This window comes from Hyperolius riggenbachi, chromosome 1, assembly GCF_040937935.1.
Source record: "Hyperolius riggenbachi isolate aHypRig1 chromosome 1, aHypRig1.pri, whole genome shotgun sequence".
In the NCBI taxonomy this organism is placed as follows: domain Eukaryota; kingdom Metazoa; phylum Chordata; class Amphibia; order Anura; family Hyperoliidae; genus Hyperolius; species Hyperolius riggenbachi.
The window spans coordinates 513,447,168-513,473,639 of NC_090646.1; the positions used below are offsets into that span (position 1 = coordinate 513,447,168).

The 26,472-nt window shown below is 42.2% G+C and overlaps 1 protein-coding gene across 17 annotated transcripts in view; it reads left to right on the plus strand.

Moving 5' to 3' along the window:
• The window catches only part of NCOR2 (nuclear receptor corepressor 2), a 641,335-nt gene extending 615,214 nt beyond the window's left edge, over window positions 1-26,121 (plus strand). For 12 of the 17 annotated variants that reach the window (XM_068243885.1, XM_068243948.1, XM_068243940.1 and 9 more), the window contains 9 exons: window positions 2,624-2,767; window positions 4,383-4,513; window positions 5,617-5,792; window positions 6,161-6,310; window positions 10,456-10,601; window positions 11,207-11,260; window positions 13,947-14,174; window positions 16,512-16,685; window positions 24,235-26,121. In XM_068243885.1, the coding sequence (XP_068099986.1) occupies window positions 2,624-2,767; window positions 4,383-4,513; window positions 5,617-5,792; window positions 6,161-6,310; window positions 10,456-10,601; window positions 11,207-11,260; window positions 13,947-14,174; window positions 16,512-16,685; window positions 24,235-24,410 (1,379 nt within the window). In that variant the 3' untranslated portion in view covers window positions 24,411-26,121. The remainder of the gene's footprint in view (window positions 1-2,623; window positions 2,768-4,382; window positions 4,514-5,616; window positions 5,793-6,160; window positions 6,311-10,455; window positions 10,602-11,206; window positions 11,261-13,946; window positions 14,175-16,511; window positions 16,686-24,234) is intronic. The other 5 variants (XM_068243983.1, XM_068244026.1, XM_068243973.1 and 2 more) reach the window with 4 other exon arrangements.
• The last annotated feature ends 351 nt before the right edge of the window (window positions 26,122-26,472 follow it).

Genomic DNA, 26,472 nt, shown 5'->3' on the forward strand with positions numbered 1-26,472 from the left:
TTCAAAATCATCTGAGGATAGGAAGGATAGCTACAGTCACTACATTTCTGGTGCTTCCCCTACTAGGGATGGTCGGAAATGCCAATTTCCATTTCCGCCGAAAATCCGCTTTCCGCCATTACCAATTACCGATTCCGCTTTCCGCTTACGATTTCCACATTCCGATGCAGATTTTCGCTGTAATTTCCGCCGACTTTAACATTGATTTTCTCAAAAACTACAAGGTCTTTTAGAAATATTTTTTTTCTCTTGTTCCCACTTGTCTGCTTAACATTCTCTGAAAATGTTGTGTTTCTAGCACCTATGAGGGCTTTGCTATTAACCTCAAAAGTCGGTATCATACTGCATAGCGGTTCCAATGCGGATTTTTGTGGTAATTTCTCCCGACTTTAACGTCAATTTTCTACAAAGTCTTTTTGAAATATTTTTTTTTCTTCTTGTTTCCATTTGTCTGCTTAAAGGAGTCATCAGGCGAAAATGGATAAAATAGGTGATACTTACTGGGGGCTTCCTCCAGCCCCAAGCTCCCACCATGTCCCTCGCCGCAGCTCTGTCCCAGTCCCCGGCGATGATGTCAGAGCGATCTCCAGGTCGGCCTGTACTGTGCCAGCGCGAGCGGCGCTGTCAATCACAGCCACGTGGGCCGGAGCGGACTGCGCAGGCGCCGTAGTTCTGCGCCTGCCATAGGTGCTAGAAACACCAAATTTTCAGGGAATGTTAAGCAGAAAAGTAGGAGCAAGAGGAAAAAAATCTTTCAAAAAGACCTTGTAGTTTTTGAGAAAATTTATGTTAAATTTGGCTTAAATTTCCACGATTTTCGCAAAAAACTGCCTACCGCACTTACTGATTTCCGAATTTCGATGCGGAAACTACACTCCTATAACAGCTTACGTTCCTGACTCACCCTGGCCATAACCTTGAGGAGACACATCAGCACACTGTCGCTGCCGGAATATCCCTACTGCCCTAATCGGGCTCTTACCTCTCAGAGTGGTGTCACCTGAAGGGCTGATCAAAGATGCTTCGGTGTCCCTTAGTATGCCAGTTCCTTCCTCTTGGTCCCGCTGTAGCAGCTATTAGCCATCCCTGCTACCGGATCAAACTTTTTCCCATTGTTTCCTCTGTTCTGTCCACCAAACAGTTTCCACTCTGCTGTGGTCAGGTGACCTCACAGCTCTGGGTACGGTGGCCTGTAGGGGAAAAAAAGGCAGAAAAGTGGTGCACTACTGTGTAGCTTCTCTATTGTTAAAGGTGCATTTACCCCTGCTACTCTTTGCACTTACAAGATTTTTCAATTGGCAACAGAGGGTTTTACCCCGTATAGCAAAGGCGTGATGTGGTCAAACTGAAAACAATTTTATGCAATTGATGTTGTTGGAAATATTGATCTTAGTAGGTGGTCAAGAGACGGGCAAGGGGTGTGGATGGGGTCGGAAAGGGTCCTGTTCATTGTGCTTTGCAATACAAACTTGACCCATTTTTTTTTTTTACGGATTGTGTTTCAATGCAATAATACAGTGGTGGGCATATTACATTACTATTTTTTTTTTTTGTTTCCACCATTTTCATATTTATAAAGCAACAGTTTAATTGCTATGAAATCATTTACCTCTGTGTTTCGTTTCATCTGCTTTATCACTGTCATGCTTGAAAGGCAAGGTTTTCCATGTGAATGAAGCCTTAAAGAGCCGGGAATTCTCTGCATTAGTTTTATCATCCTGAAGGTGGCGATAGCAATGCAAGTCATCTTTCTTGCTGGTTATCACTGTGTTATTGCTGTGTTATCACCATTTTTTCACTACTTATTGCTGGCTCTTTACATGCTCTTGAATGGTTTCTTTCCCTTGATTTAAAGTGACCCAGTAGTGTGTACTGCGGCAAGGCTGTATGTTATAAAAGCTTGCTATCTCATCAGTACTGACTGCTCTTTCAAACAGGGTTCAACATTGCCCATAGAACTAATTAATGACTCAACCCCTCATGTGATCACTCTGTGGCATTGGTACTGCTGCAGAGGGCAGCTGATATCACTAGACATTCAGAATGGGATGTGGTCAATGTAGGAGTTGGTGTGAAAGGGGCAGGAGGAGGTCTGGGAGGGTAAGTGGCCTGGCTTCTGAACCAGGAAATCCATCCAAACTTGAGGACGGTTTGGGGATCAGCACAGACTCATTACTGAGAGCAGTTGGTGCTGTCGAGGTTGCAAATCTGTACATTACACAGCCTTGCCACAGGTTTGTTGTCACACAGACCTCCACAGGACCATCACAACTCCCCCCTACTGAATTTAGTTGCAGCTTTATAAATGCTACAGTAAGTGGTTGGACAGCAGCAATATTACAATGAATAACAACAGCAAGCATTTTCAGAAATTTACACAGACAAGTGTGTTCTAATGTATACTATAGAGGTTTTACAACTGTTATACATAGATTGTGGAAAGATAGGTAGTACACTAACTTCCTGTCCACAGGCCGTGGCATTGCCACTTTTACCATATGAGTACTGACCTATATATCTAGGTGACCAGAGTGAGAACATTTTGCACAGCTGTACCATAGTGAGAGTAACTAGAAGCTGGGTAACTGGACTAAAAAATCTAAATCCCTGTAAATCTGCTTAGGATATCCTGCTGGCTACAGCCCTGACAGACGCGATGCAATGAGCCCTCTGAATTCTCCCCGCATGTCTCTTGAGAAGCAAGGCCGAGTAGCTGTGCAAGAGTCAGACATCGCACGCCTGGAACATGAATCACGACACAAACAAGGTGAACAGAGCTCCTGTTAGATGCATCTAAAGTGAATAAACCGGTAGTTCTGTATGTGGTGGGTATTGTAGACTGAGCAGTCTTTCAGCTATAAAATAGTTTGTTCGTATTCCCTTTAATGCTATTTTGAAGTGAGCATTTCAAAACGAAAAGAAACTTGTTTGAAGGTGCAAGCTCCATAGCCAGATCCCAATTGTGGTTTCCTGTTTTAGTCTGTAGAAAGTACAAAGTGTGAGCTCCTGTGTTATGTTAGTTGCTAGGAAACAGCAAATAGTCAGATCCTCATATTTTGTGTTTTGTCTACAATCCCATTCTCTGTATAGAGCCTTGGCTGCATGCAGTGCCTCTGTCTCCCACATGTAGGTCCACATGTTAGGGCTCTTTCACACTACAGGCAGCGGTAAAAGGCTAAACCGCAGCATTTTGGCTGCAGGCGTTTTCAAGGCGTTTTAACGCCAACACATTACTATCAATTGTAAAGAGAAACGCTGCGGTCAGCCCTAAAAAAAGCTCCTGGGAGCGTTGAAACGCAACGCTCCAAAACGCAGCGTTAGATGTGAAAGGCAAAATGAAAGTCTATGGACTTTCATTTTACCTTGGAAAACGCCAACTTTGGCAGTGGCGTTAAAACGCCGAAAAAGCCCTCTGGTTGGAGAGCTCCCTTGAGCTGGCAAATGCATTTCATTGTATTTATTTAAAGACTGGGTCCAGCCAGAACCCAGGTTTTAGTTTGAGATGCAGCAGAGGGAGATCAATGCTGGTCATACACAATAAAAATGTGTGGTAGAGCAGGTAAACAAGCAATATCTTCATAATATGGATTATTTACCTGGTCTCTACCTATCACTATCGCATATTAGACAAGATTTCATCAGAAATCATTTTGAATGTTGAAAGTGCCTCTAGCTTTGTAGGGCACAATGCAGTATGAAGCTATGAAAAGTATGGTTGCGTACTCTTGCCGCCCATGCACTGCTACTAAATGACCAAACAGCCATAGAATAATGTCTAAAGTTGTATAGCCACCTATAAATTGCTTGTGGGCTTTTAGTTTCCCCACTGGGGGAATTTTCCCATCCAGATAGGATAAAACATGTCAACATGCACTTCCTCATTTTCCATTCCTTTTTACAACCTGGTTTACAACACTGCAACTAATACTACTATAATGAGATGGGAATTGAGTGTTATTCTCTCTGACAGTGATACTAGTGAGACAGAAAGTGAGTGGTATTCTCCCCAATAGTGATACTAGTGAGACAGGAAGTGAGTTGTATTCTCCCCAATAGTGATACTAGTGAGACAGGAAGTAAGTATTTTTTTTTCCAAAACAGCAAATAAGTGAACATTCTAATCTTACATCACTCTATCAAAGTTCACCTTGAGTTTTGACCATCTCTACATTTTGCATTTGCTGTTGTCTGTTTCCAATTCATGCAGCAAAGTAACATAGCTAATGATGTGCTAAAGTACAGTAATCCACAGCAGCCAATTAGAATTCAATTTTTTACTAATCTGGCTAGTTGCTGTTTACCAGGATACTTAGAACAGATTATTGCTATTGTGTAAATGTGCAGAAGTTACTTTTAAAACACCTTTATCTTTTTCTCAATAGTGCCTGTGAAGCATATATCAGAAGGACATCTGCGACAGAAGGCTGATGGCCAGCAGTCCCCGTGTCATCCATCACAGGCTGGGCCCCATGTGAAAAGTCAGCGAGTAGTCACCCTGGCTCAGCATATCAGTGTATGTGTCACCTTCTCATTTTGATAATAAAGAAAAAAGGAATATTTGTGTTTTATGCCCAGGGGCGTCAGCATCCTTCTTTGCACACAATTTTTATGGTTGCCTGTGTTTTTGGCTTGGGATATTGCTTTTTACTTATATAAAATATTGCTTAGTTACTCTTTGTGAAATATCTCTTCTTACTCCCTCTCTGTACTCTATACTAACACTAACTGTCCCCTCTTTTAACACCGAACACGTACTTCCCACTCTGATCCTAACCTTCCCCTCTTAGCTCCTAACACTAACCTCCCCCCCAACTCCTAACACTAACCTTTCCCCCCAACTCCTAACACTAACCTCCCCCCAACTCCTAACACTAACCTTTCCCCCCAACTCCTAACACTAACCTTTCCCCCCAACTCCTAACACTAACCTTTCCCCCCAACTCCTAACACTAACCTCCCCCCAACACCTAACACTAACCTCCCCCCAACTCCTAACACTAACCTTTCCCCTCGGCTAATTAGTTTGAACACCAGATATGGATTAAGACCATACAAAGCCAAAGGAAGACCATTTATTTGGTGCCCCCTCCTTCTCACCCACTCTCCTTACTTATTGGTTGAAAGGGTGTTAGTGTACCCAAGCCAAAGCTCGGGTACACAAAATCAGATACCTAAAGAGAGGGAAGTCTCAGGATCCTATTGAGGCTTCCTTCGGTGGTCTGCTGTCCCCCATCGCTGAGCGCGACCCTCTGAAGATGCACAGGTGCTTGCATGGTGTCCATGGTGCTGCAGCGCCTATGGCACAAGCCATGCCTGTACTCTTCTAAATACGCCACTGTTTATGCCATTGCAGCTAGCGGTTCCAAGATACATGAAAACCTATACCTATCCATGTGACTTATTATGAGGAACATGCGAACTAAACTACTCTGGCAAAGCCATTGCTGGTCTATTATCATTATTACAGCTATTATGATATTGTATTCTTTAATAACAAGTCATAAGATAAATAATACCATACAGATTAAACTGCTAAACATTTATATGATATGAGTCTCTTTAATGTGTTTTATTCATCCTATTTAACTACATAATTGTATGCCTATTCCAATTCAGGAGGTCATTACGCAGGATTACACCCGGCATCATCCTCACCAGCAAGTCCCAGCGCCGGTATATTATGCTGGCTGCCCTGTGCTGGATCTGAGGCAGAACCCCAATGATGCTGTCCATCAGCAGCAAGATTCAGGTCAGACCGCAAGGGCGTCTCCAGGCGGTGGCGGAGAAAAGAGGTAAGTACAACCACATAAAGAAAAACATATAAGAGTTGCAGAGCTTGCAAGAAAGAGCATCACACTCGTTTTTATGTAAAATGTTGTTACTAAAACAGTTATACACTAGTCCGTAATAACATGACATGCTTTGATAATTTTAACTACTTCCATCCACCTGTGTCCATGATGAGCAGATGAACCCTTACACGGCCAGGTTTTTAGCTGCAAATATATCCTTATTAACTGCAGCTGAAAATAAGACGGAAGTGTAAACACTGTGGATGTGGGGTTGTGGGACACCCTCAGACTTTCCATATTCTTTGTAAAAGTGAAAATCATCTTTGAAGTGTGAACACTGGATGAACCTGAGCTTCATTGATCCTTAGATCACCAGATCAAAACAAAGTGTCTGCACTGAGTGGATCAGAAGATGGTATCGACCCTATTTCTCCACCAGAGAGCATGGGACAGCCAGACTATGCTAGAAGTTCTACATATCCTACACTATATAGAGAGGGAGAGCAAACAGAACCAAGGTAATGCACTCTGAAAAGCATGCCAACCTACTACTTCATCAGTATCAAGTCATTATTTTCCTATAGTTCCTTTCCACCTTTTGCATGAGAACTTCCTCCATTTCCAATCTGTAGCATAGCACTTCCTAATATGGGAGGTTGGAACTTATCAGCAATAAATGCAAGGTTTATCCTGGTGTGATTTCACTGTCCATTCCTACAAGTGATTGCTGAGTGAGATAGTATTACACCGCAAAATGGAAGTATGAATTTAAAATGATATTTTTTCTTTAAGCTCTTGTAGTATATGCATACATGATAGTAACGATTTTTTAATAGTAGTAAATGTGCAGATTAGTTATTCACATAATGTCAGCATGATGTAAATGTAGATCTGATAACTACCCAGGAATGCAGAGGAGATCTTACTGCCATACTTTAGATGTCATTGTAGCTTTCATCATAGAACCCAAAGCAAGCTAGGTAGAAATAACCATTCCACTCCCCATCTCTATATTTTCACGGCCAGGTCACTATTTTCTTTATTCTTTCCAGTCATTGCTCTCCCTATGTTTACGAAGCCCTGCTCTGTCCGTTTCATACTTTCTTTTTTTCCACTTGACATTTTTTGTTAAGTACAGGAATGATTTTCATGCTTTGTGCCAGAAGATTTTTCTGTAATATGGATTTAAAAAATTATTCAGAAAGCTGTGACTAGGTGCCCTGATATTTATGAGTTATGAGTGAATAATGGTAGTTAGGTTGACCTAGTGTATGCTGCATGCCACATAATGCAATGACAATAATATGAGGATCATTATATCTTTGTCATGTTATTAGCATGTATATATATGACCTGATAAGTCATGTACTGGTATCTCTTCATTGGAATACTCCACGAGTCAGGCACCAGCCAGGGCCTTGTCAAATCTGAAATAACAGTTTTGTGTACATTTAGCTTTTAAATCCATTTCATATAGAAATAGCAAATTAAATTTTACACAGAATCTTTTTTTTATCTATCCACAGTTTAATTCAGTATTTGACAGAAAGAAAAATCATTGCCACCATGTTGCCCAATAGGACCAGCTTTTAACCATAAATACACATTTGAAATAATTGCTGTGAACCTCCTCCTTTTCGTAAATAGAATGTGACCATGAATGAAGAGGATACAGCAAAGGACTATGGGAAGGGCGACTCACGTATGGGATAAATATAGGTGGACGTGTAAATTATGCATTTCAGGATGGTTGTTAAAGAGAAACTCCGATACCCCCTTTTACATGAGAAATCTATTCCTTTTCACAAACAGACCATCAGGGGACGCTGTATGGCTGATATTGTGGTGAAACCCCTCCCATAAGAAACTCTGAGGACTGTGGTACTCCTGGCAGTTTCCTGTCTGTGAACCTTGTTGCATTGTGGGAAATAGCTGTTTACAGCTGTTTCCAACTGCCAAAACAGCAAGCAGCAGCTACATCACCTGCCAGCAGTAAAAATGTCACCATGTGATAAATGTCAGAATATAAACCAGGGATTTAAAATATTTTACAATGGGCAAACACTGACTAAATCATTTATACATAATTATTGTAAAAATAAAGCACTTTTTTTATTACATTATTTTCACTGGTGTTCCTCTTTAACTTGTTTAAGTTCCAGGACGTAGATTCTACGTCCTAATTAGTCCCCCTGTATGTTCTAGGACGTAGAATCTACGTCCTGCATTAAAACGTGCTATTTGCCGCCGCTCCGCGTGCACGTAACTGTGCACGCTCGTGCACAGTCACGTGAATGATTGTTGCTGTTAGCCAGCAACAATCATTCAATAAAGTTAGGGGGGAAAAAGCTGTAAAAGTAAAAAAAAAAAAAAATTTAAAGTGACATGAGCCCAATAAAATAAAAAGTATTTTTTTTTTATTCCCCATTAATTTTTAACCCAAAATTAGCCTATTAACCCATTATTAACCCCTGCAATACCTATGGCTGTGTTTAATGACTACCGCCAGTAGCGATCGGATGCAATCGTTAGGGCGAAAGTTTCAGGCCCCAATGCTCTACAGATGTAACGCTATGCCGTTTCCTAGTGATGCATCTGTACAGCTCTATGCCCCCTGAACTGTCGCCCTAGCAAACGCATTCGATCGCCACAGACGTGCAGACTGGGGATAACGGTCCGCCACATGCTCAGCTAGAAGTAAAATGGGGCATATGGGGTATCATTTTAATCGGGAAGGGCCAAATAATTTGTTTGTAAATGTTTTATAACTGTGGGACGCGAGATGTGAAAATTAGGGAGGGGGGAAAATGGAAAATATGTTTGTTTTCTGCACTTACACTTAATTTTCCCCATAAATGGACTATAAAACAAAATAGTTTGGGGAGAAAAATATTACCAAAAGAAAGCCTAGATTGTACTGAAAAAAACGATATGTATCACTAAGATAGCATAGATAACTAAAAAGTTACTGCTGTATCAAAACGACACAGCTAAAGTGTCAAAAACGCCAGGAACTTTAAGTTGTAAAAACAATGGAACCCGAAAGGGTTAAGCTTCCTCACACTGACTTGTAACTGACTTGACTTGTTACTTGTAACTTCCCTTGTGGAAAAACTGATAGCAATGCCAAGCAGCCTTTTCACTAGGAACACGCCCCGCATTGCTGTCAGCTGTTATTGAGATGGAAATAATGTTCCCCAACTGCTGTGTAAACATACCCAGGTTCCTCATAGGTGTTAAGCACCCCCCTGAAGGCCAGGAAGTAAAAAAAATGCCGGTACATAGATTTTCGTAGTAAAGTAAATTTGCCCTTTGAAACTCAGTTAAAGGCTACACAGGAAACAGGGCTAGTGCTGATGGGGCCAGCACTGCTCTGCATGTATTACTTCCTAGAGATGTCATTTTTCCATAGTGTAAAAGGTGCACAGGCTTCTCCACTCCCCAGTGCTTTTCTGTCAACTGTGAGCTCTGACTGTTTGTCTTGTCTCGTTTGTCTGGTTAGAGCTCTCTTAGATTGCTCTTAGAGTTTTGTGCACATACGCATGTGCTACCTAATGTTAGGGGATAGCAGTCCTAATAACTAAATTAAAAGGTCTTCTATGATATAATGCCATTAGAGACCCAGTCATAAGATTATTCATCCTAGAAGTGCTATTAATTTCAGATGTCACTTCGGAAAACATTGCACTAGTGCTAAGATATTCATAGGGAGCTAAACTAAATTTAGATAAGCGTAAGGAAGAGATGGATTCCGGCACTCGGTATAAATGGCACTTTATTTGAACATGGTAGGTTACAACAGATTTAAAAAAACCCGCCAGTGCTGACCGCTGTTTCACATGTTTCCACGCCTCCTCAGGACACACATAACCCATATTTAAATTTGGGTTGTGGACATAACTTTAGTTTGTTCTCTGGTGTAGTCTATGGGCATTTACTGCAGTTAGTTAAAGTCATTGGGAGTCAATAAAAAAAAAGCCGGATACTTACCTAAGGAGAGGGAAGGCTATGGACCCTAAAGAGCCTGCCTGCTCCTCTCTCTGTCCCCGTTCCAGCGCTGGCTCCCCGGGAGCAGTATTTGCCCAATTTGGTCAAATACTGCTCTGTCCGCCGGCGAAGAGAGGCTTCGGAAGTCTTCTGGAGTCTGAGTGCTCCCAAAGACGGGCCGCTGCCCGTGTGCGAACGCCCTCTCCCATGCGTGCGCAGTATGGAGGACTCAGCTCTCAAAGACTTCTAAAGTCCTCCTCGGCGGGGGATTCAAACCGAGGAGCTGCCGCTGCAATGAGGGCACTGGGAGAGGAGAGGGAAGGCTCTAATGGACCCAGAGCCTTCCCTCTCCTTAGGTAAGTATCTGCCTTTAAAAAAAAATGACTCCCAATGACTTTAAGTAAGAGCACACTGACATTCAATACGACATTTCAGTATATGGCAGCAAGTTGTAACCTTACTCCTCTTGCTATAGTCTCAGTGTTCTAAACTAAATGAAAGGGTCAACCTGAGATATTGAGATTCCTTATTATAGTGTGATTGGTGAGTAAAATGGTCATTTTGTTGTTGCAGAGAGAAATAAAAGTTAGAGAATGTTGTAAGTTGATTGCCTTGTTAAGAAAATTCTATATGGTGAAGCATATATAACCTGACCTACATATTTTTCTCTCCACAGAATGGGTTCGAAATCCCCAGGGAACAGCGCTCAACCCCCAGCGTTCTTCAGTAAGCTGACTGAGAGCACCTCTGCTATGGTTAAATCCAAGAAACAGGAGATCATTAAAAAGCTTAGTACAACCAACAGGAATGAGCCAGAGTATAGTAAGAGTTTACACGTTTGTTTTTTCACATGGAAGAAGTTTGGCTTTTGGGGGGTTGAAAATTGTTCTTGGAACGAGGTTAGAGAGGCTTGCTCCTATCTAATCTGTTGTATTCTGCAAGTTTCCCTATATCCTACTATGTGCAGTATGTTGTCACCACTGCCGGACCCCATGCTACCACAACATTTCAACACCCCAATGTGACTTGCAAAACAGAGGCATCTGATAAAGAGCAGTCAAGGGTGGCTTTAGAATCTTTGTACCTCCCACCCATCTAAGTAATTGCTCTATTGCTCCCTCTTGCATGCTTGAAACGGTTCCTGTTGGTTTCTTTCCGATCAGGGAACGAAAGAGTGGTCAGACTCAGCCACAGTCATATAACAAAGCAAGATTTAAACCAGATTTGTCAGATGATTGTTCCCCATAGTTTACCTTTTGAATAAAACCCCTTAGATATGCAGGCAATATGTTTCTGCCTTCCCACTGAATATCTGCTAGATGTAATCTATAATTGTCATTTTGCAAACCATATTGCATTTTACTAGAATTATTATGTACTACACAGTTTGTGGAGGTCATGTTCTAATTTTTGTTTTGTTCACTCAGATATCGGACAGCCAGGAACAGAAATATTTAACATGCCAGCTATTACAGGATCAGGTAGTGTGTTTGTTTGGTTCTGTTTGGTGTCGTCGTCTGAATAACACGCAGCACTCAAGGTTCAGAAATGGAATGTACTAGCTTGTGGTTCATCAGACTTGGTATAGCACATTTGTACTATCTACTTTAACTTGTCCACAGCAGGCTTTTACTGAAACCTGTCAATGGCTTTGTTTTATATTCTTTGAATAAAGCTTTTTGAACCATAAAAAAAAATTTCAATGGTTCAACAGCAATGTTATGCTTATCTCGTTACTTTACATGATCAGTCTTTTCAGCATGGGCATTATTACACATTAACAGACCCATAGAAACCTCTCTGAGTTACATTTAAAAGGATATTCGGAGTATTATTGTTATGTGCTGGTACTTTTTCCAATTCTCTCCACAGGGTACACTGATCTAGCGCTCCCTGTTACTGATAAGCTAAAGTAATACAAATAAATAATGCTTCATATTAGTAGTATTAGTATTTTACTTGTTTGTGCTTACATCACACATTAAGTACTTCCTGTGCAGCAGCCCCTTAGTCCTCCATCATTTGTTAATGCCACAATGTGTTTTTGGTGTGAGCTGTGCCAATAGTTCAAATATTGGTAACATAATGCTACCAATATTATTCTACGAGTAGTGAAAGTTCTTTATCAATCATCTGGATACCCGGCGGTATGCTTCTAACCTTCCCCGACCCTATCCTCTAACATTAACCCTCCTACTGATACACCCAACTCTAATCTTCCTATCGATATGCCTAATACTAACCTTCCTACTGATACACATAATACTAACCTTCCTACCAATACGCCTAACATTAACCTTCCTACTGTTATGCTAAACACTAACCTTCCTACCGATACACATAACACTAACCTTTTTTGTCTGGTTGAACTTGATGGACCTATGTAATTTTTCAGCCCAAATAACTATGTAACCTTTCTACCGATACACCCAACACTAACTTTACTACCGATACGCCTAACACTAACCTTCTTTGCAATATGCCTAACACTAACCTTCCTACCGATACACATAACACTAATCTTTCTACTGCTACGCCTAACACTAACCTTTAACCTTTATACTGAACTCTGCACTGCTTACTGACTGCTCTCCGACACTTGCCAAACACTTGCACCACTTGCCGATACCCGCCACCTGCCTGTTGCCTACCGAACGCTTGCACTGCTGCTCATATAACTTACTGCTCTCCAATCCCCCCCGCTCCCAAAATAAATCTAGGTTTTGCAGGTTAAGGAATTTCATGAATAGGAGAATGGCCTGTGAGCATAAATGCACCACCAGGTTTTATTTAAAGGGCTGAAAGGAGCCTAAAAGTATTGTACTGAAAGCACTGCAAAATATAGCATTGCCTAAGGGCCCTGTTCCACTAGAGCGATTGTGATTGCTGAATCGCAAATCGCTAGTGATTTTTAAATCGCTAGAGTTGTTACTTTATCATAGAAATCACGAGAAGTATTTTCCACTACAGTGATTTAATTTGCAAATCGCAAATCGCAATCGCTTGCTGGAGCGATTTTTACAATGATAATGCAATGCAAATGAAAATCGCAATCGCATAACAGAATTAATGAAAAATCGCAATCGCTGGCGTTTGTGATTTGTGATTGCGATTGCTAGTGGAAAAGGGCCCTTAAAGTCACTTCATATTTTATTAACTAACCCCTACCTCCCCCACATCGAGCCACATAGGTTCATTGAGGAGCACTGGATGTATGGTCAGAATTGTTTTATTAGTTAAAAGAACTTCTCTATTCTAAAATATCAGTATTTAAGATCAATTTGCATAAAACTGACAATTGTAACTATAATTTGCACTCACATACAACCATGCACATATAGCTATCTGGTGTCCCTGTAAAGATAGAAAAGGAAAATGTTGATTCCTTTAAATATTAGGGCTCTGAGCTTAGAGCCCTAATATTTAAAGGAATCAGCATTTTTCTTTTCTGTTTTTCCAGGGACACCAGATTGCTCTGTGTGCATGGTTGTATGAGAGTGCAAATTAATGTTACAATTGTAAGTTTTATGCAAATATTTTAGAGTAGAGAAGTTATTTTAACTAATAAAACAATTCTGACCATACATCCAGCGCTCCTCATATATTCATTTTTTGGTTCTAAATGCCTCTAAGTGGGGTAAAAGGTCCCTCACTTTCTTGAGGATATCTACTTTTATGTGCATAGGTTAATTCTTAATGTTTACAAATGGACTTAAATAATGGTTCAGCTATCGTTTGCTAACTAAGAGAATTATACCATCCAAACTCCTCCCTGACTGGCTGCACAACATCCTCCATAGACCACACCCACCCCTCACAGAAGACTGCATGATGTGGCTGCACTTAGAGAGCAGAGTTCCACTGTTACCTTTATAATTCTGATTATTTTAAATATTAATACTTTTGTGAGTGGAGGGAGTTAGTAATTAATAAAATGTGGAGCTAGAGAAAGACTTTAAAAACAGAAGGTGGTTTGTCCCAGCTTTATTACATAACCTGTGTCATTAAAAAAAAACTATTATGTATGCTTCACACAAGAATATACAATGCTGCTATGTACATTATAGGTGTTGTATAGAGCAAAGACACCACTGCTTTTCTAGCTGTATGTATGTATGCATGCAAACATTCATTAGTTTCCTTCAATTGTTTCTGTCTGTTTTGTAGGACCAATCAGTTGCAGGACACAGTCCATGCAGGAGAACTCCGGCAGCAACATAGGATTGGAGGCCATAATTAGGAAAGCCCTAATGGGTAAATATGATGAGCAGTGGGAAGACCGCTCAGCACTCAATACCAATGCTTTTAACCCTTTGAATGCCAACGCAAGCCTGCCCTCTGCTATACCCATAACAGCTGCTGATGGACGAAATGAGGACATGCGGTCTTTGCAAGGTCTGCTGCTTCTTTTCATTTCACACTTTTGGTCTTTTCTAATATTTATTAATTTTTTTTATTTCTTCCTCTTTTACTTTTTCTGTGGTTTTATTTTCTCACTTGCTTGTCTCTGGTAACAATGTTTAGCCAAGCCTGCCTTCTTTTCTAGCACTTACTATGGTCCAGTCTTTTCTCTCTACTGTGGTGCAAATCCAAGTAATGGGCTTATAATTAAATGCTTGAAAGTTTCTTGCAATCATTGTGGGACAATTGGGTAGTTTTGTATTGTAGCATACTTTGTAGTCCTAAATTATTTTTACTCCAAGCTTCTGTGACAGAGACATTAGGAAGAGTTCTCCACCTTTTTATTTTTACAGCAGATCTCGGTAGGTCAGCGTCACACAGTTTTGAAAACCGCAGAATATTTGGTTTTCCCTAAAATTTTACAAAACGACCATCAGGTCTAATATCATTGAAGGTGGAAACCTCTTCAGATATTTTGCATGCAGTGGCGGGAGTTGTTTGATTTCTCCCGCAGAAGCTTTTTTTTCTTAGTTTTGCCTTCTGAATAAAACTCCCAAATCCCTTAAAATTGCTGCTGTTGTTAATTGAAAAATTATAAAAAAAAAAATACTTCTATAAGTGTACCCGAAGTGGGAAAAACATGACACCTCAGTAGAGGGAAGACTCTGGATAGTCCATAGGCTTCCCCACACTTCCTATGCCCCTCCAATCCTGCACACTGAAAATATTTGAAAATAATGTCCAGTATGGTCCTTGCGGCAGCACTCCCCTCCGTGTATGACACAAGGTATGGCCCACGTATTCGCAGTGGCACTTAGCCCCCCTGCACACTGCAAATCTGATTTGCAAGTATGACTTGCGATTACGATTTTCCCTGGTTGCTATTAAAACAAAACGCAGCATGCAGTACCGATTCAAAATCGGAATTGCATGTAAATCGCGTCAAAATCGCAAATTGGAATCGCATGTAGTGTGTAAGAGGCCTGCCTTAAGCATGTTTTTTCCTCCATGCAGGAGTGACTCTGTGCTACTGTGTGGGTGCAAACCCTACTGGCACCTGCGCAGTGCAATCATGCATGTACAAGTAAGGGAGCGTGTCCAGGAAGAAGAAGCGGAGGGCTTGATGAGGATTGGGGAAGCCTTTAGTGGCTTCCCTCTACTGTGGTATCTTTTGTTTGTTTGCTTGTTTCTTGTGGCTTCAGATTCGCTTTAAGAAATAATTTGTCAGTACTAAATATTACTAAATCCTAATGCGTTAAATGAAAAACAAAAATCACTATTCATCTTGGTTAAAGTGCCTATAATGTATCGATAAAGATTGTTTTGTTTAAACTAAACTTTCTTGCCAGAATAACTTGGGGTGGGCCCTACATTTATCATCTGGTTTGTCTGACAGGGAGGCAGCAAAAGATAAAATGAAACTGAAAACCGATTCTCCTCTAGCTGAGATATCTTGTACATAAACATATAGGGTCAGCTTCATTAGTAGTACTGCTAAGGCAGGATATATCAAATAATAGGGCTCATGTTTAACTAATTGTATTTATTGGAAAATGCTTTGGTGCAGCTTCTTTAATCGTGTCACTACATACCTGTTTGCTATGCTATTTAGTTGGTTAGAATTGGAGGCTATCTATATCCAGGCTTCTTTAAAACTACCCACACACGAGATAACAGCTTTTTTAATTGGCTGTAGGGATATGGACTAAATCACCTGCCCATTATGTGCTTTTTTTCTAGAGAATATGCTCACATTTATTGGTCAGTTAGGTCACATGACCTTTCCAGTAACATGCTATCCAGTTCAAACAATCAGGAGTGGAAGCCATAGGAAGTATATATGTCGGCGCTGCTCAGTTCGGCAAGGGGAGAGCCGAATGACGGCTTTCCCCACTGCCGCTAAACTCTGAGGTGGCGTTGAATACTATTCCCCCTCCGAGTTGTCGCAACTCGGAGGGAGATATAATTTGGGGTCTGGCAGCCGCCAGCGGGGGTCGAGCAGCGTGATCGGACCAGCTGAATATTATCAGCTGGCCGGATCAGCTGCTCGATACACGGTACAGAAACATACCGTGTATCCCCAGCATAACACTCTTATACTGCCTCTCTGCTCATGTAAGTGATAAGACATACCAGTGTTTTGTACTATGTAGACCTCCAGTGAAGTTATTAATTGAGAAGTTAAAATTCCTACAAGTTATATGTAAGTTTCCTGTAACTATGGTTTTTACTTTTTCCCCACAATGGATTGGTCTATTTAGAAATATTATTGTGTTTTGTGTGGGTTTGGTGGGCTTTCACAATGCTTTAGGGATTTATGTTTGATTTCAGGTAGTGGAGGGAAATCCAAAATATCAAGACCAAGCAGCCGGAAGGCGAAATCACCTGCACCAGGGTTGTCTTCAGAACGCCCTCCTTCTGCATCATCAGTGCACTCAGAAGGTGACTGTAACAGGAAAACCCCCTTAACCAACAGAGTGTGGGAGGAGAGGCCATCTTCTACAGGTGAATGAAGCCATTCCTTGCCTTTCACCACACGTGTATGTTCACATTCACCCTTAGTGGCTATTTTTACATTCATTTTTAGTGGCTTTGAATTTTCTTTCTTTGCATTATTATTAGTTATTTGGGTTGTTTGGGGTACAACTCACCTAGTGAAACTAGTGATTTACTCCCTTTTTATTTCTAAGTTCCAATTAGCCAGGAGACCAGCAACTATAAAATGTTCAGCATTGAAATCCTTCTATCTCATAATTAAGTCTTAGAATATCTCTTCAAAATGAATCACTTGTGGGGTTCCTATACTGCCTTGCCATTTTAGGGGCCCTAAACCGTGAGGAGTAGTCTGGAAACCAAATAATTAAAATTGACCTGTGAAATCCTAAAGGTACTTATTGGACTTTGGGCCCCTTTGCACAGCTAGGCTACAAAAAAGTGTCACACATGTGGTATCACTGTACTCAGGATAAGTAATATAATGTATCTTATGGTGTCTTTCCACGCATACCCATGCTTGGTATCTCTGTAAAGGACAACCTTTTCATTTTTTTACACTAAATTGTCCATTTACACAGATATTTCTCCCACCCAGCATGGGTATGTGTAAAAATACACCCCAAAACACATAGTACTACTTCTCCCGAGTACGGCGATACCACACCCTTTTTTGCAGCCCAGCTGTGCAAAGGGGCCCAAAGTCCATTGAGTACCTTCAGGATTTCACAGGTCAATTTTAGTTATTTGGTTTTCAGACTACTCCTCACGCCAAGGTATTCCGTGAGGGGTACGGTGAGTTCATAGATTTTATTTTTTGTCAGTTACTGGAAATAGATTTTTTTTTGTTTTTTCTCAGAAAGTGTCATTTTCCACTTGTGACAAAAAATAAAATCTTCTATGAACTCACCATACTCCTCACGGAATACCTTGGGGTGTCTTCTTTCCAAAATGGGATCACTTGTGGGGTTCCTATACTGCCCTGGCATTTTAGGGGCCCTAAACCGTGAGGAGTAGTCTGGAAACCAAATAACTAAAATTGACCTGTGAAATCCTAAAGGTACTCATTGGACTTTGGGCCCCTTTGCACAGCTTGGCTGCAAAAAAGTGTCACACATGTGGTATCGCTGTACTCAGGAAAAGTAGTATAATGTGATTTTGGGGTGTATTTTCACACATAACCAATCCTGTGTGTGAGAAATATCTCTGTAAATGACAATTTTTTCAATGTTTTTACACTAAATTGTCATTTACACAGATATTTCTCCCACCCAGCATGGGTATGTGTGGAAAGACACCCCAAAACACATTATACTACTACTCCTGAGAATGGCAATACCACATATGTGACATTTTTGCAAAGTTGCCCAAAGTCCAATGAGCACCTTTAGGCTTTAAGGGGTGCTCACAATTTAGGTCCCATCAATCAATGCCAGGACAGTAAAAACACCCCAGAAATGACCCCATTTTGGAAAGAAGAGACCCCAATGTATTCCACGAGAGGCATAGTGAGTTCATATAAAATTTTATTTTTTGTCACAAGTTAGCGGAAAATGACACTGTGTGAGAAAAAAATGTAAAAATCCATTTCTGCTAACTTGTGACAAAAAATAAAATCTTCTATGAACTCACCATGCCCCTCAGCGAATACCTTGGGGTGTCTTCTTTCCAAAATGGGGTCACGTGTGGGGTCTGTCCTGGCATTTTAGCATCTCTGCAAGTATTACATGTATGGCCAGTATTAGGAGTTCCTGCTATACTCCTTATATTGGGCATACGGGTGATGCATTTTTTTTTCCCATAAAAGAAAAAATGAACAGCAAAGATTCTCGCATTCACATTGATCAATGTGGATGAAAAAATATCTGCCGAAATATGTGAAAAAAAAGAGGGGGGCATGGCATATGCCAGGACATAAGAGCATTGCCCACAACATTTTCCAAACCCACTTTGCTCTTATGCCCTGGCAAACCAGATTAATCCATTCACATCGATTGAGGTGGATGAAAAAACCTTTGCCAGGTTTGATACAAAGTGCTTGCCAAAGCATAGGAACTCCAACACTGCCCCTTAGCTCATATGCCTTGGCAAATGTATCTTACTGCGGAGGAGAAATCTCGTCCTGCAGCGCTGCATGCACCGACTTGTGTGTAATCTGACAGACGCGCAATGCTTCTGTCAGGATGCACCATCAGTGCTGCAGCTGGTTGGTCGATCAGTCGTTCGCTCGGTCCACCTGGAAGGGTAAAGGATGGAAAAGAGAGAGAGAGAGAAAAACGTACAAAAAGAAAAACAAGCAAGCAGCAATGCAAGAAATTCCTTAACATTAACTTTCGTAAACAATAACATTTGGAATTTTTAACTTTTTTGCTTACCTGTTTTTTTTTGTTTTTTGTTTTTGCTTACCTTCCGAGGACAAACTTCTCCTTCCCCATGGGACAGTGTGAAAAGTGTAAATTGCACAGAGATATGGCGAAGTACACTATGCACTTTGTCCCAAGTGGAAGGAGAGGTTTCTGGCGGCCCTGTGTATTTGGGTCTCTCCAAAGCTGATGTGTGGTTTCACACTGCATATTGGCGTATCCGGTGGGTCGCGCCCGCCGCACAGCGCATCGCCAAAAACAGACCTTCAGGGAATACTGCGTTAGTACATGGTATTCCCTGTTTGGCATTCGGTCAAGTAATCTTTGCGTCGCCATCCAGCTGACGCAAATTGCCGCAGGAGCCGCGCAGTAGCGTAGGCATGCACCAGTGTTAAAGTGAACCTCCGGACTAAAAATCGACTCAGCAGCACTGAAAAGGCTTGGTGTTTCTTTAACAGTTTCACAGTATCAGAACTTTGTTTCTCTTATACAAGCCTCATTTTTAGCTGCACAGAAGAAAACTGCCCGAGCTTTTTTCCCCGATGCTGTGCAAAGCATGATGGGATTCTGATTTTGTTGTTCTCGTTTTGCTGTTTTGGTGCAATTTTTTTTTTTGACATTTTGAATTTAACATTTGAAGCCTAGCATGTGCAGCTGGGAGGTGTAATCAGGACACAGGACAGTTGGAACTGTGTCTCCTGCTCCTTGTCACCTCCTTTCAACCAAAAAGATGGCTGCCCCCATGACAATGATGGCAGCCCCCATGAATCACAAACATTTGCCTGTTCTTTTAAAACAGGGTGGGTAAGAGATTATATTACCTATCTATTCTAATTAACATAACTAATGTAACTTGATGACAGTATGTTTGTTTAGGCTGAAGTTCCCCTTTAAGTCACACACTTGCGGCGTAGTGGGGACAGCAAAGTGGGACTTTTGCTAGGCAATTTGCCGCAACGCATCGCGTCAGTGTGAATGAGCCTTGAGAGACCTTTGTGTCCCTACTCTAATAGCATACCTGCTCATGGTAGTTCTCAAAACACTCCCCTATGCTATGCATAGGGCAGGCTGGTCAGGACAGTAGGGACAATAAAAAGTGGTGTCACGCCTTATTCCAGCCCTTGCTACAGACATGACGACGTTTTCTTGGGGAACGGTGAGATGAGGTACTTGAAAAGACATAAGGGAAGTGTCTTTCATGTAGCCGGCTAACTACATTTTGGGGTTGGGCCACGGCTCCTTCTGGATACAGGCGTTCCGAAACGATCTCTTCCTGAAATTTAAGGAAGGATCCTTTAGTTCTCCCAGTCATACTGTAGAGAACAAAACTGTTGTACATTGCCAACTGAATCAAATAGACAGACACTTTCTTATACCAGCATCTGGTTATGCAGAAACCAAATAGGGAGCCAATATCAGGTCTTTGAAGTCCACCCCTCCCATGTTAAGGTTATATTCGTGGACGGCGAGGGGTTTTTCAACAACCTCAGTTGCTCGTTGAATTTGGACTGTCGTGTCTGCGTGAATGGTGGACAGAAGGTAAACGTCCCTCTTGTCCGTCCATTTCACCGCGTGCAGGTTTTCATTACACAAGGCAGCCCTCTCCCCCCCGTGCAAGTCGGCTAATAATGAGCCGTTGGGGGAAGTCCCGGCGACTAGGCCGCACAGTGCCACAGCAGCGAATTTCGACTATCTGTAAATGCTGATAGAGGGCCACGCTTGTGTAGTAATTGTCCACGTAAAGATGGTACCCCTTCTGGAACAAGGGTGACACCAAGTCCCAAACAATCTTGCCACTGCTCCCCAGGTAGGGCATCCGACCGGCTCCAATTTTGAGTCTTTTCCCTCATTGACCCTAAAATGATATGTATAGCCTGTGGCCCTGCCACAGAACTTATACAGCTTGACCCCATACCGGGCGCGCTTGCTTGGGATGTACTGCTTAAAGCCAAGGCGCCCGGTAAAATGTACAAGGGACTCGTCTATGCAGATGTTCTGTTCAGGGGTGTAAGCATCTGCAAATTTAGATGACAGGTGGTCTACGAGGGGCCGAATTTTGTGGAACTGGTCATAGTCAGGGTGGTCTCTTTTATGACAGGTTGTATTGTCATTGAAGTGCAGGAAGCGCAGGATGTCCTCAAAACGTGCCCTGGACATGGCAGCAGAGTACATGGGCATGTGATATATTGGGTGCACAGACCAATAGGACCGCAATACATTTTTTTTGTGAGACCCATGTTGAGGAGAAGGCCCAAAAAGATTTTAAATTCGGAAACTGTGACATGGAAGCTGCTCGGATTGGCGGTGATAAATTGTGTGACCTTACGGTTGGTCTCTGCCACGACTAAGTCGTAGAGATCCTCGGTGAAGATCAGATGAAAAGTGTCTAGAGCCGATCCTAGATGATCTGTCTCCACCTGGACTCAAGACTGGGCGGTGAAAGGGGGCACTATGGGTGCGGCGGAACCAGGGGGTTGCCAATCGGGATTTGCCAGCACCTCTGGGAGTGTAGGGGTTCTACTGGCCCGTGTTCCTGGTGGCTGCGACCGGGGTCTTACTGCACGTGCCACCGAACCAGTTTCAACTGCCATGCTGGTGCTTGCCTCTTCACCAGGGTCTACGGCAGTACTGTTCCAAGTCCAGGATGTGCTGCTGGTGCATGCCTCACCATGAAAACCTGGATCAGCGTTAGCACCACTCTGCTGCCCTTGAGGTTGATCCTGCGCCACCTGCGGTCTACTGACATGGGGTCGGGTACGCCTGGCGCAAGCAGCAACCCAAACCTTGTCATCATCGCTATTGGTCAGAGAACCACTGCTATCTACAGGTTCGTATTCTGAACCAAATGATTTGTCGGATGAGAAGTCCCAATCACTCTCACCCGACTCGGCCAGAATCATGTAGAATCATGTAGGCCTCTTGCAGGGAATACCCCTTTCTTGCCATTTTGGAATGCTAAATTTAGGGGGTATTCCTCAGAGACTACCCAGGAAAGAGAGCACACCTACCTAGCAAAAAGGAGTGCTTGTGAACTAAAAAGCTGCGGTCGCTCAGTTTTGATAAAAAAAATCAAAACTGATATTTAGAGCGCCGCAGCTATTGTGTTGTGTTTTTGCAGTGATCAGGAAAAAAAATCTGACACTGCAGTGTAGCGGGCTGAATGCAAGTGTGGCCTAATGATCAGGCCTGATCGGGCAAACACTGCGTTTTTAGCGGAGCCTACTCTAAGGTGACCCTAACATACTGCAGTACTGATCACTTACAGATACTATATAGTGACAATGCTGATTAGCGACAGTGATGACGCTAATCAGCGACTAATTAGTGACTGCGGAGTAGTGGGTTGGGTGCTAACTACCTAACAAAAGGGCCTAGCTAACTCACTGGCCTGTTTTTAGATCACTAAGATAGTGACAAGGGGGGGGGGGGGGGGGGGTGTGTGATCAGATGCAATGTGAGGCAATTGAAAACAATCAAATGCAATCAGAAGCAATTAAATGCAATTACAAACAGACAGAGGTCAATCAGAGCCAATCAAGAGGCAGATGAGATGCCAGTCAGAGTGAAAACAGGCAATCAGATGTCAATCACAGTGCAGCTGTCAGATGCCAACCATTGTAAACAGCAATTGAAATCACAGATGATCAAAGGCTGATCACAATGCAATCAATCAATCAGATGTCAAAAAACAGTGCACAGGCAATAGATGTCACTCAGATCTCACTCAGAGCTAGTGACAGGTGACCAGATGTCACTCAGACCTCGATCAGAGCTGTGACAGGCGACCAGATATTACTCAGACCTCAGTCAGACGCCTGTCAGAGCAGTGAGGGGGGCAGTGGGGGGTGATCAGCGGCGATCGGGTGGGGGATCTGGCAGGATCAGTGTGTCACACTCACAAGAAGGGCTGCTGTCCTCTCTGGTGGTCGTCCGGGAATGCTATGACCACCGGAGGAGGAGGCAGCCAGTATAATACACGTTTTTTACATTACAACGTGTATTATACACTTTCCATTGGCCTGTTTGAATGATCGCAGCCCGCCGGCGCTGCTAATTGGCCAGCGGGCTGATGACGGAGGGGGGCTGCAAAGCATGCCGGGTGATGCGCGCGCATACGTTCGCCGGCAAAACAGCGCTCCAGGACCTGACGCCAATTGGCGTTAGGCGGTCCTGGGGCTGCCGCCGCGACCACGCCCATTGGCGTGGGGCGGTCTTTAAGTGGTTAATTTTCAGATACAAATCACTTGTTGTCTGTGAACAGATCATTATTAGATATCGGTTTGAATGTGTACAATGTAAAGCCTACAAGGACTGTCTCCCGGCAAGTATCGGGGCTCGGTCCCTGGTAAAACATTCTGGGGCAGAGGCTGTACAGAAGCTTCACTAGCCTCCAGGTGGTGCACAATGGAGTGGGCAGGGTGAATGGGGAAACAATGTGCCCAGACATCGCACGCATGTTGTGCTCATCAGATGCTGCCGACTAACAATCTCGTCCTTCTGCTATAACTGGTGGCAAAGAGGATGGGATTATACTGTTGCATGGGCACAAGTGGTTAAATTACAAACTGGCATGATGGACACTTAAAGAAACACTGAAGCCTCCAAAAAAATCTGTTTTTACTTGACAAGCCTCTTTAGCATGAATGCCCTAGCTGAAATGCTGCATCCCCGTGGCTGAACGCTCAATTAATACCCCCGAAATACTCGGCAAATTTCGGGACTCCTTACGTGTAGAGGCAGAGCTTTGTGCAGTAGCTCTGCCTCTACTCGCGTCAATCTGCGTGGATCTCTGCCTCCTCCCGCCCTTCTTCATTTATAATATATTCATATCTATATCACAGTTAATAGTGGCTGCATGTCACTGGCCATGATTGGTTTGGCAATGTGTCATGACTCTTACAACTGGTAGCAGCTGTTATATATTTTTATATTATATCCGAAGCTTTACATGTAAAGGAAAAAGTATTCTGTAGCTTATAATCAAGGCAGCTTTAACCCGGAAACTTCCCTCTATTCTTAAAGGGAATCTGAAGTGAAAATAAACATATGAGATAATTAATTGTATGTGTAGTACAACTAAGAAATAGAACATTTATCCTATGTAATTAAAAAGAATAAGAATAGCATCTGCAATTTTTAGTGTTTTTTTGCCACAAAGAGACTTTTTAATCTGACTGTAATTTTTTTCTCTAATGCAGGATCGACACCATTTCCATACAATCCATTAACAATGAGGCTCTCTAACAGCCTTGTGGCTGCTCCACCTTCAACAACCATTCCACAGAGTAACTCATCAACTCCACAGAGAGCTCGAGACGAGGAGCCTAAACCACTGCTTTGCTCTCAGTATGAAACACTCTCCGATAGTGAGTGAAGACACCTGTGGTCACATATTAGTCTAAATATGAAACAATCCCCACAGCCAATCTGAATTCTTGGATGCAGCCAATGTGATCCCACGACTGGATAAATGGAAATGTTTATCATGTGAAAAGCCTTAAAAAAGACTCCTTAATCTTCAGTTTGAGGGTCCATGGGCTTTGTTCAGTCAGTGGCACGCAACTGCTCATGAAGGAGTAGAAAGTCCCAGACCTTGCAGAAGATTGGATTATTCAGCTCTATACTCAGGGGATATTTCCACCTGGTGCTTTGCTACATTGCATTGGTTTGTTATCAAAGCTGACTTGTAAGCGTGACGACGTATGTCTGTGTACATTGTGTATGTATGTACATGTGTTCATATGCACTTAAGATATATACACATTCCAGTTTATTGCACACCGACCTAGCAGTGCAGAGTAACTGCATGCATGGCCAATGCCGAACTGTTACCCTATTGGTTAGGATCCTACCAAAGGCTCTCTTACCATGCATTTCTCCCTGACGCATCAGTTGACCATGCTGACAGCACTTGTGCCCAGCCTCCTCCTTCCCCCAACTATAAAATAGTCTGCTGAAGGATTATAAGTGTAACAAAGAGAGACTTTTGTGCAATCACTGCATGTCTTTTCCATGGTTGCTGATGCACCTTCACTGTACATACTGAGGCACCAACCTATACATACTTCTAGTAGGTTACTTGGTGTCACCCAGTTCTAATGACGCTGACCTTTCCCTTCATGGCTTATTTTTTTAGCTGACTTTGAGCAAACAATACAATTATAAAGAACATTAACATTTAAACCTTTTTGCCTTTCAAGTAAGATCTGTTGTGATTGTGTTACTGGGTGTCAGGCTTGCAAAGCAGATTAGAGGATGGGCCTCTATCAATGTAACTGCTGAGCCTGAGAGCATCCAGTGAGGTATCCATTTTCTGTGGGTAAACAGGGTATGCTGCTTTAGTGGGCATCCAAAAATAGGATGGTTTAACCCTTTAGCTGCAAAAAGGGCAAGAAAAACAATGGTCCAAGTATTTTCGCACTCTTTTGAAGAGATGAGACTTGTGTTGCTATGAAACTGCAGGCGATGGGTAGTGGATGTGTTGGACTCTGGCAGACGACAAAATTCCTGCAGTCAGATTTTTATTGCCATCTAATCTATAGCTATTGCCAGTTTATCCATTTTCATTTCCTCTAGTTTTATACTATAACCCTGCGCATCTCTGTGTGCAATTTCGTATTGTTTCTGCAAGTTTGGACAGCAGGTGTCTTTAAAAAAACAAAATGCGCTTTCCACCCTACAGTATGAGCACATGTGTTGCTAACTTGCGTGACCCTATAGTGTAAAAAGACTGCAGCTGATTTTACCCCATTTTGTTTGGGCCTGTATGTATGTGTATATACTTGCTTTGTTGGTCTTGGGTTATAATTACACACTTACAACATGGCTTTTAGAGTTAACATAAAACTGTTTTAGCACTTGCTGCGACCTTTGTATTTATGCAGTAGGAAGCTGGTACATCACTTGAAACTGAATTTCCGACCTTAGTTTTGGGTGTTTAATTTTCTGTAAAGCAAACATGTCATGTATAATACGTTCTTGTTTCTTTTTTATACAGGGAACAATATAGTAAATATATATTGTGGAAATAAAGAAAAATAAATTAAACATTACCCCTTGTACATGCTGCGGGGGGCTGACATTTACTCTTTGTGTGGCCTATAGAATATTTTCAACCATATGCATCCTGTTTAATGTTTATAATGCGTGTATAAAGGCATCACACGTGTGTGCAGTAACAAAACCTGTTTGTGGCAAGCTGAGGTTTTCTGGAATAAGACAACATTGGTCATCATTCACCTAAAAAGAGGGAGGTAATGTCCCTTGAAGTAATCTGAGACATTGGAGAAAAATTCTCTTTAAATCCATGAATTAAAAAAAGGGTTTCAATTTACACCTCATTAACGTTGCTGATAGAAAGATACACATCCTGAACTTTTCCAATATTAGTGTGGATTCTTCACAGAGGACTATAACTAGTGGCACAGTTCTCCATG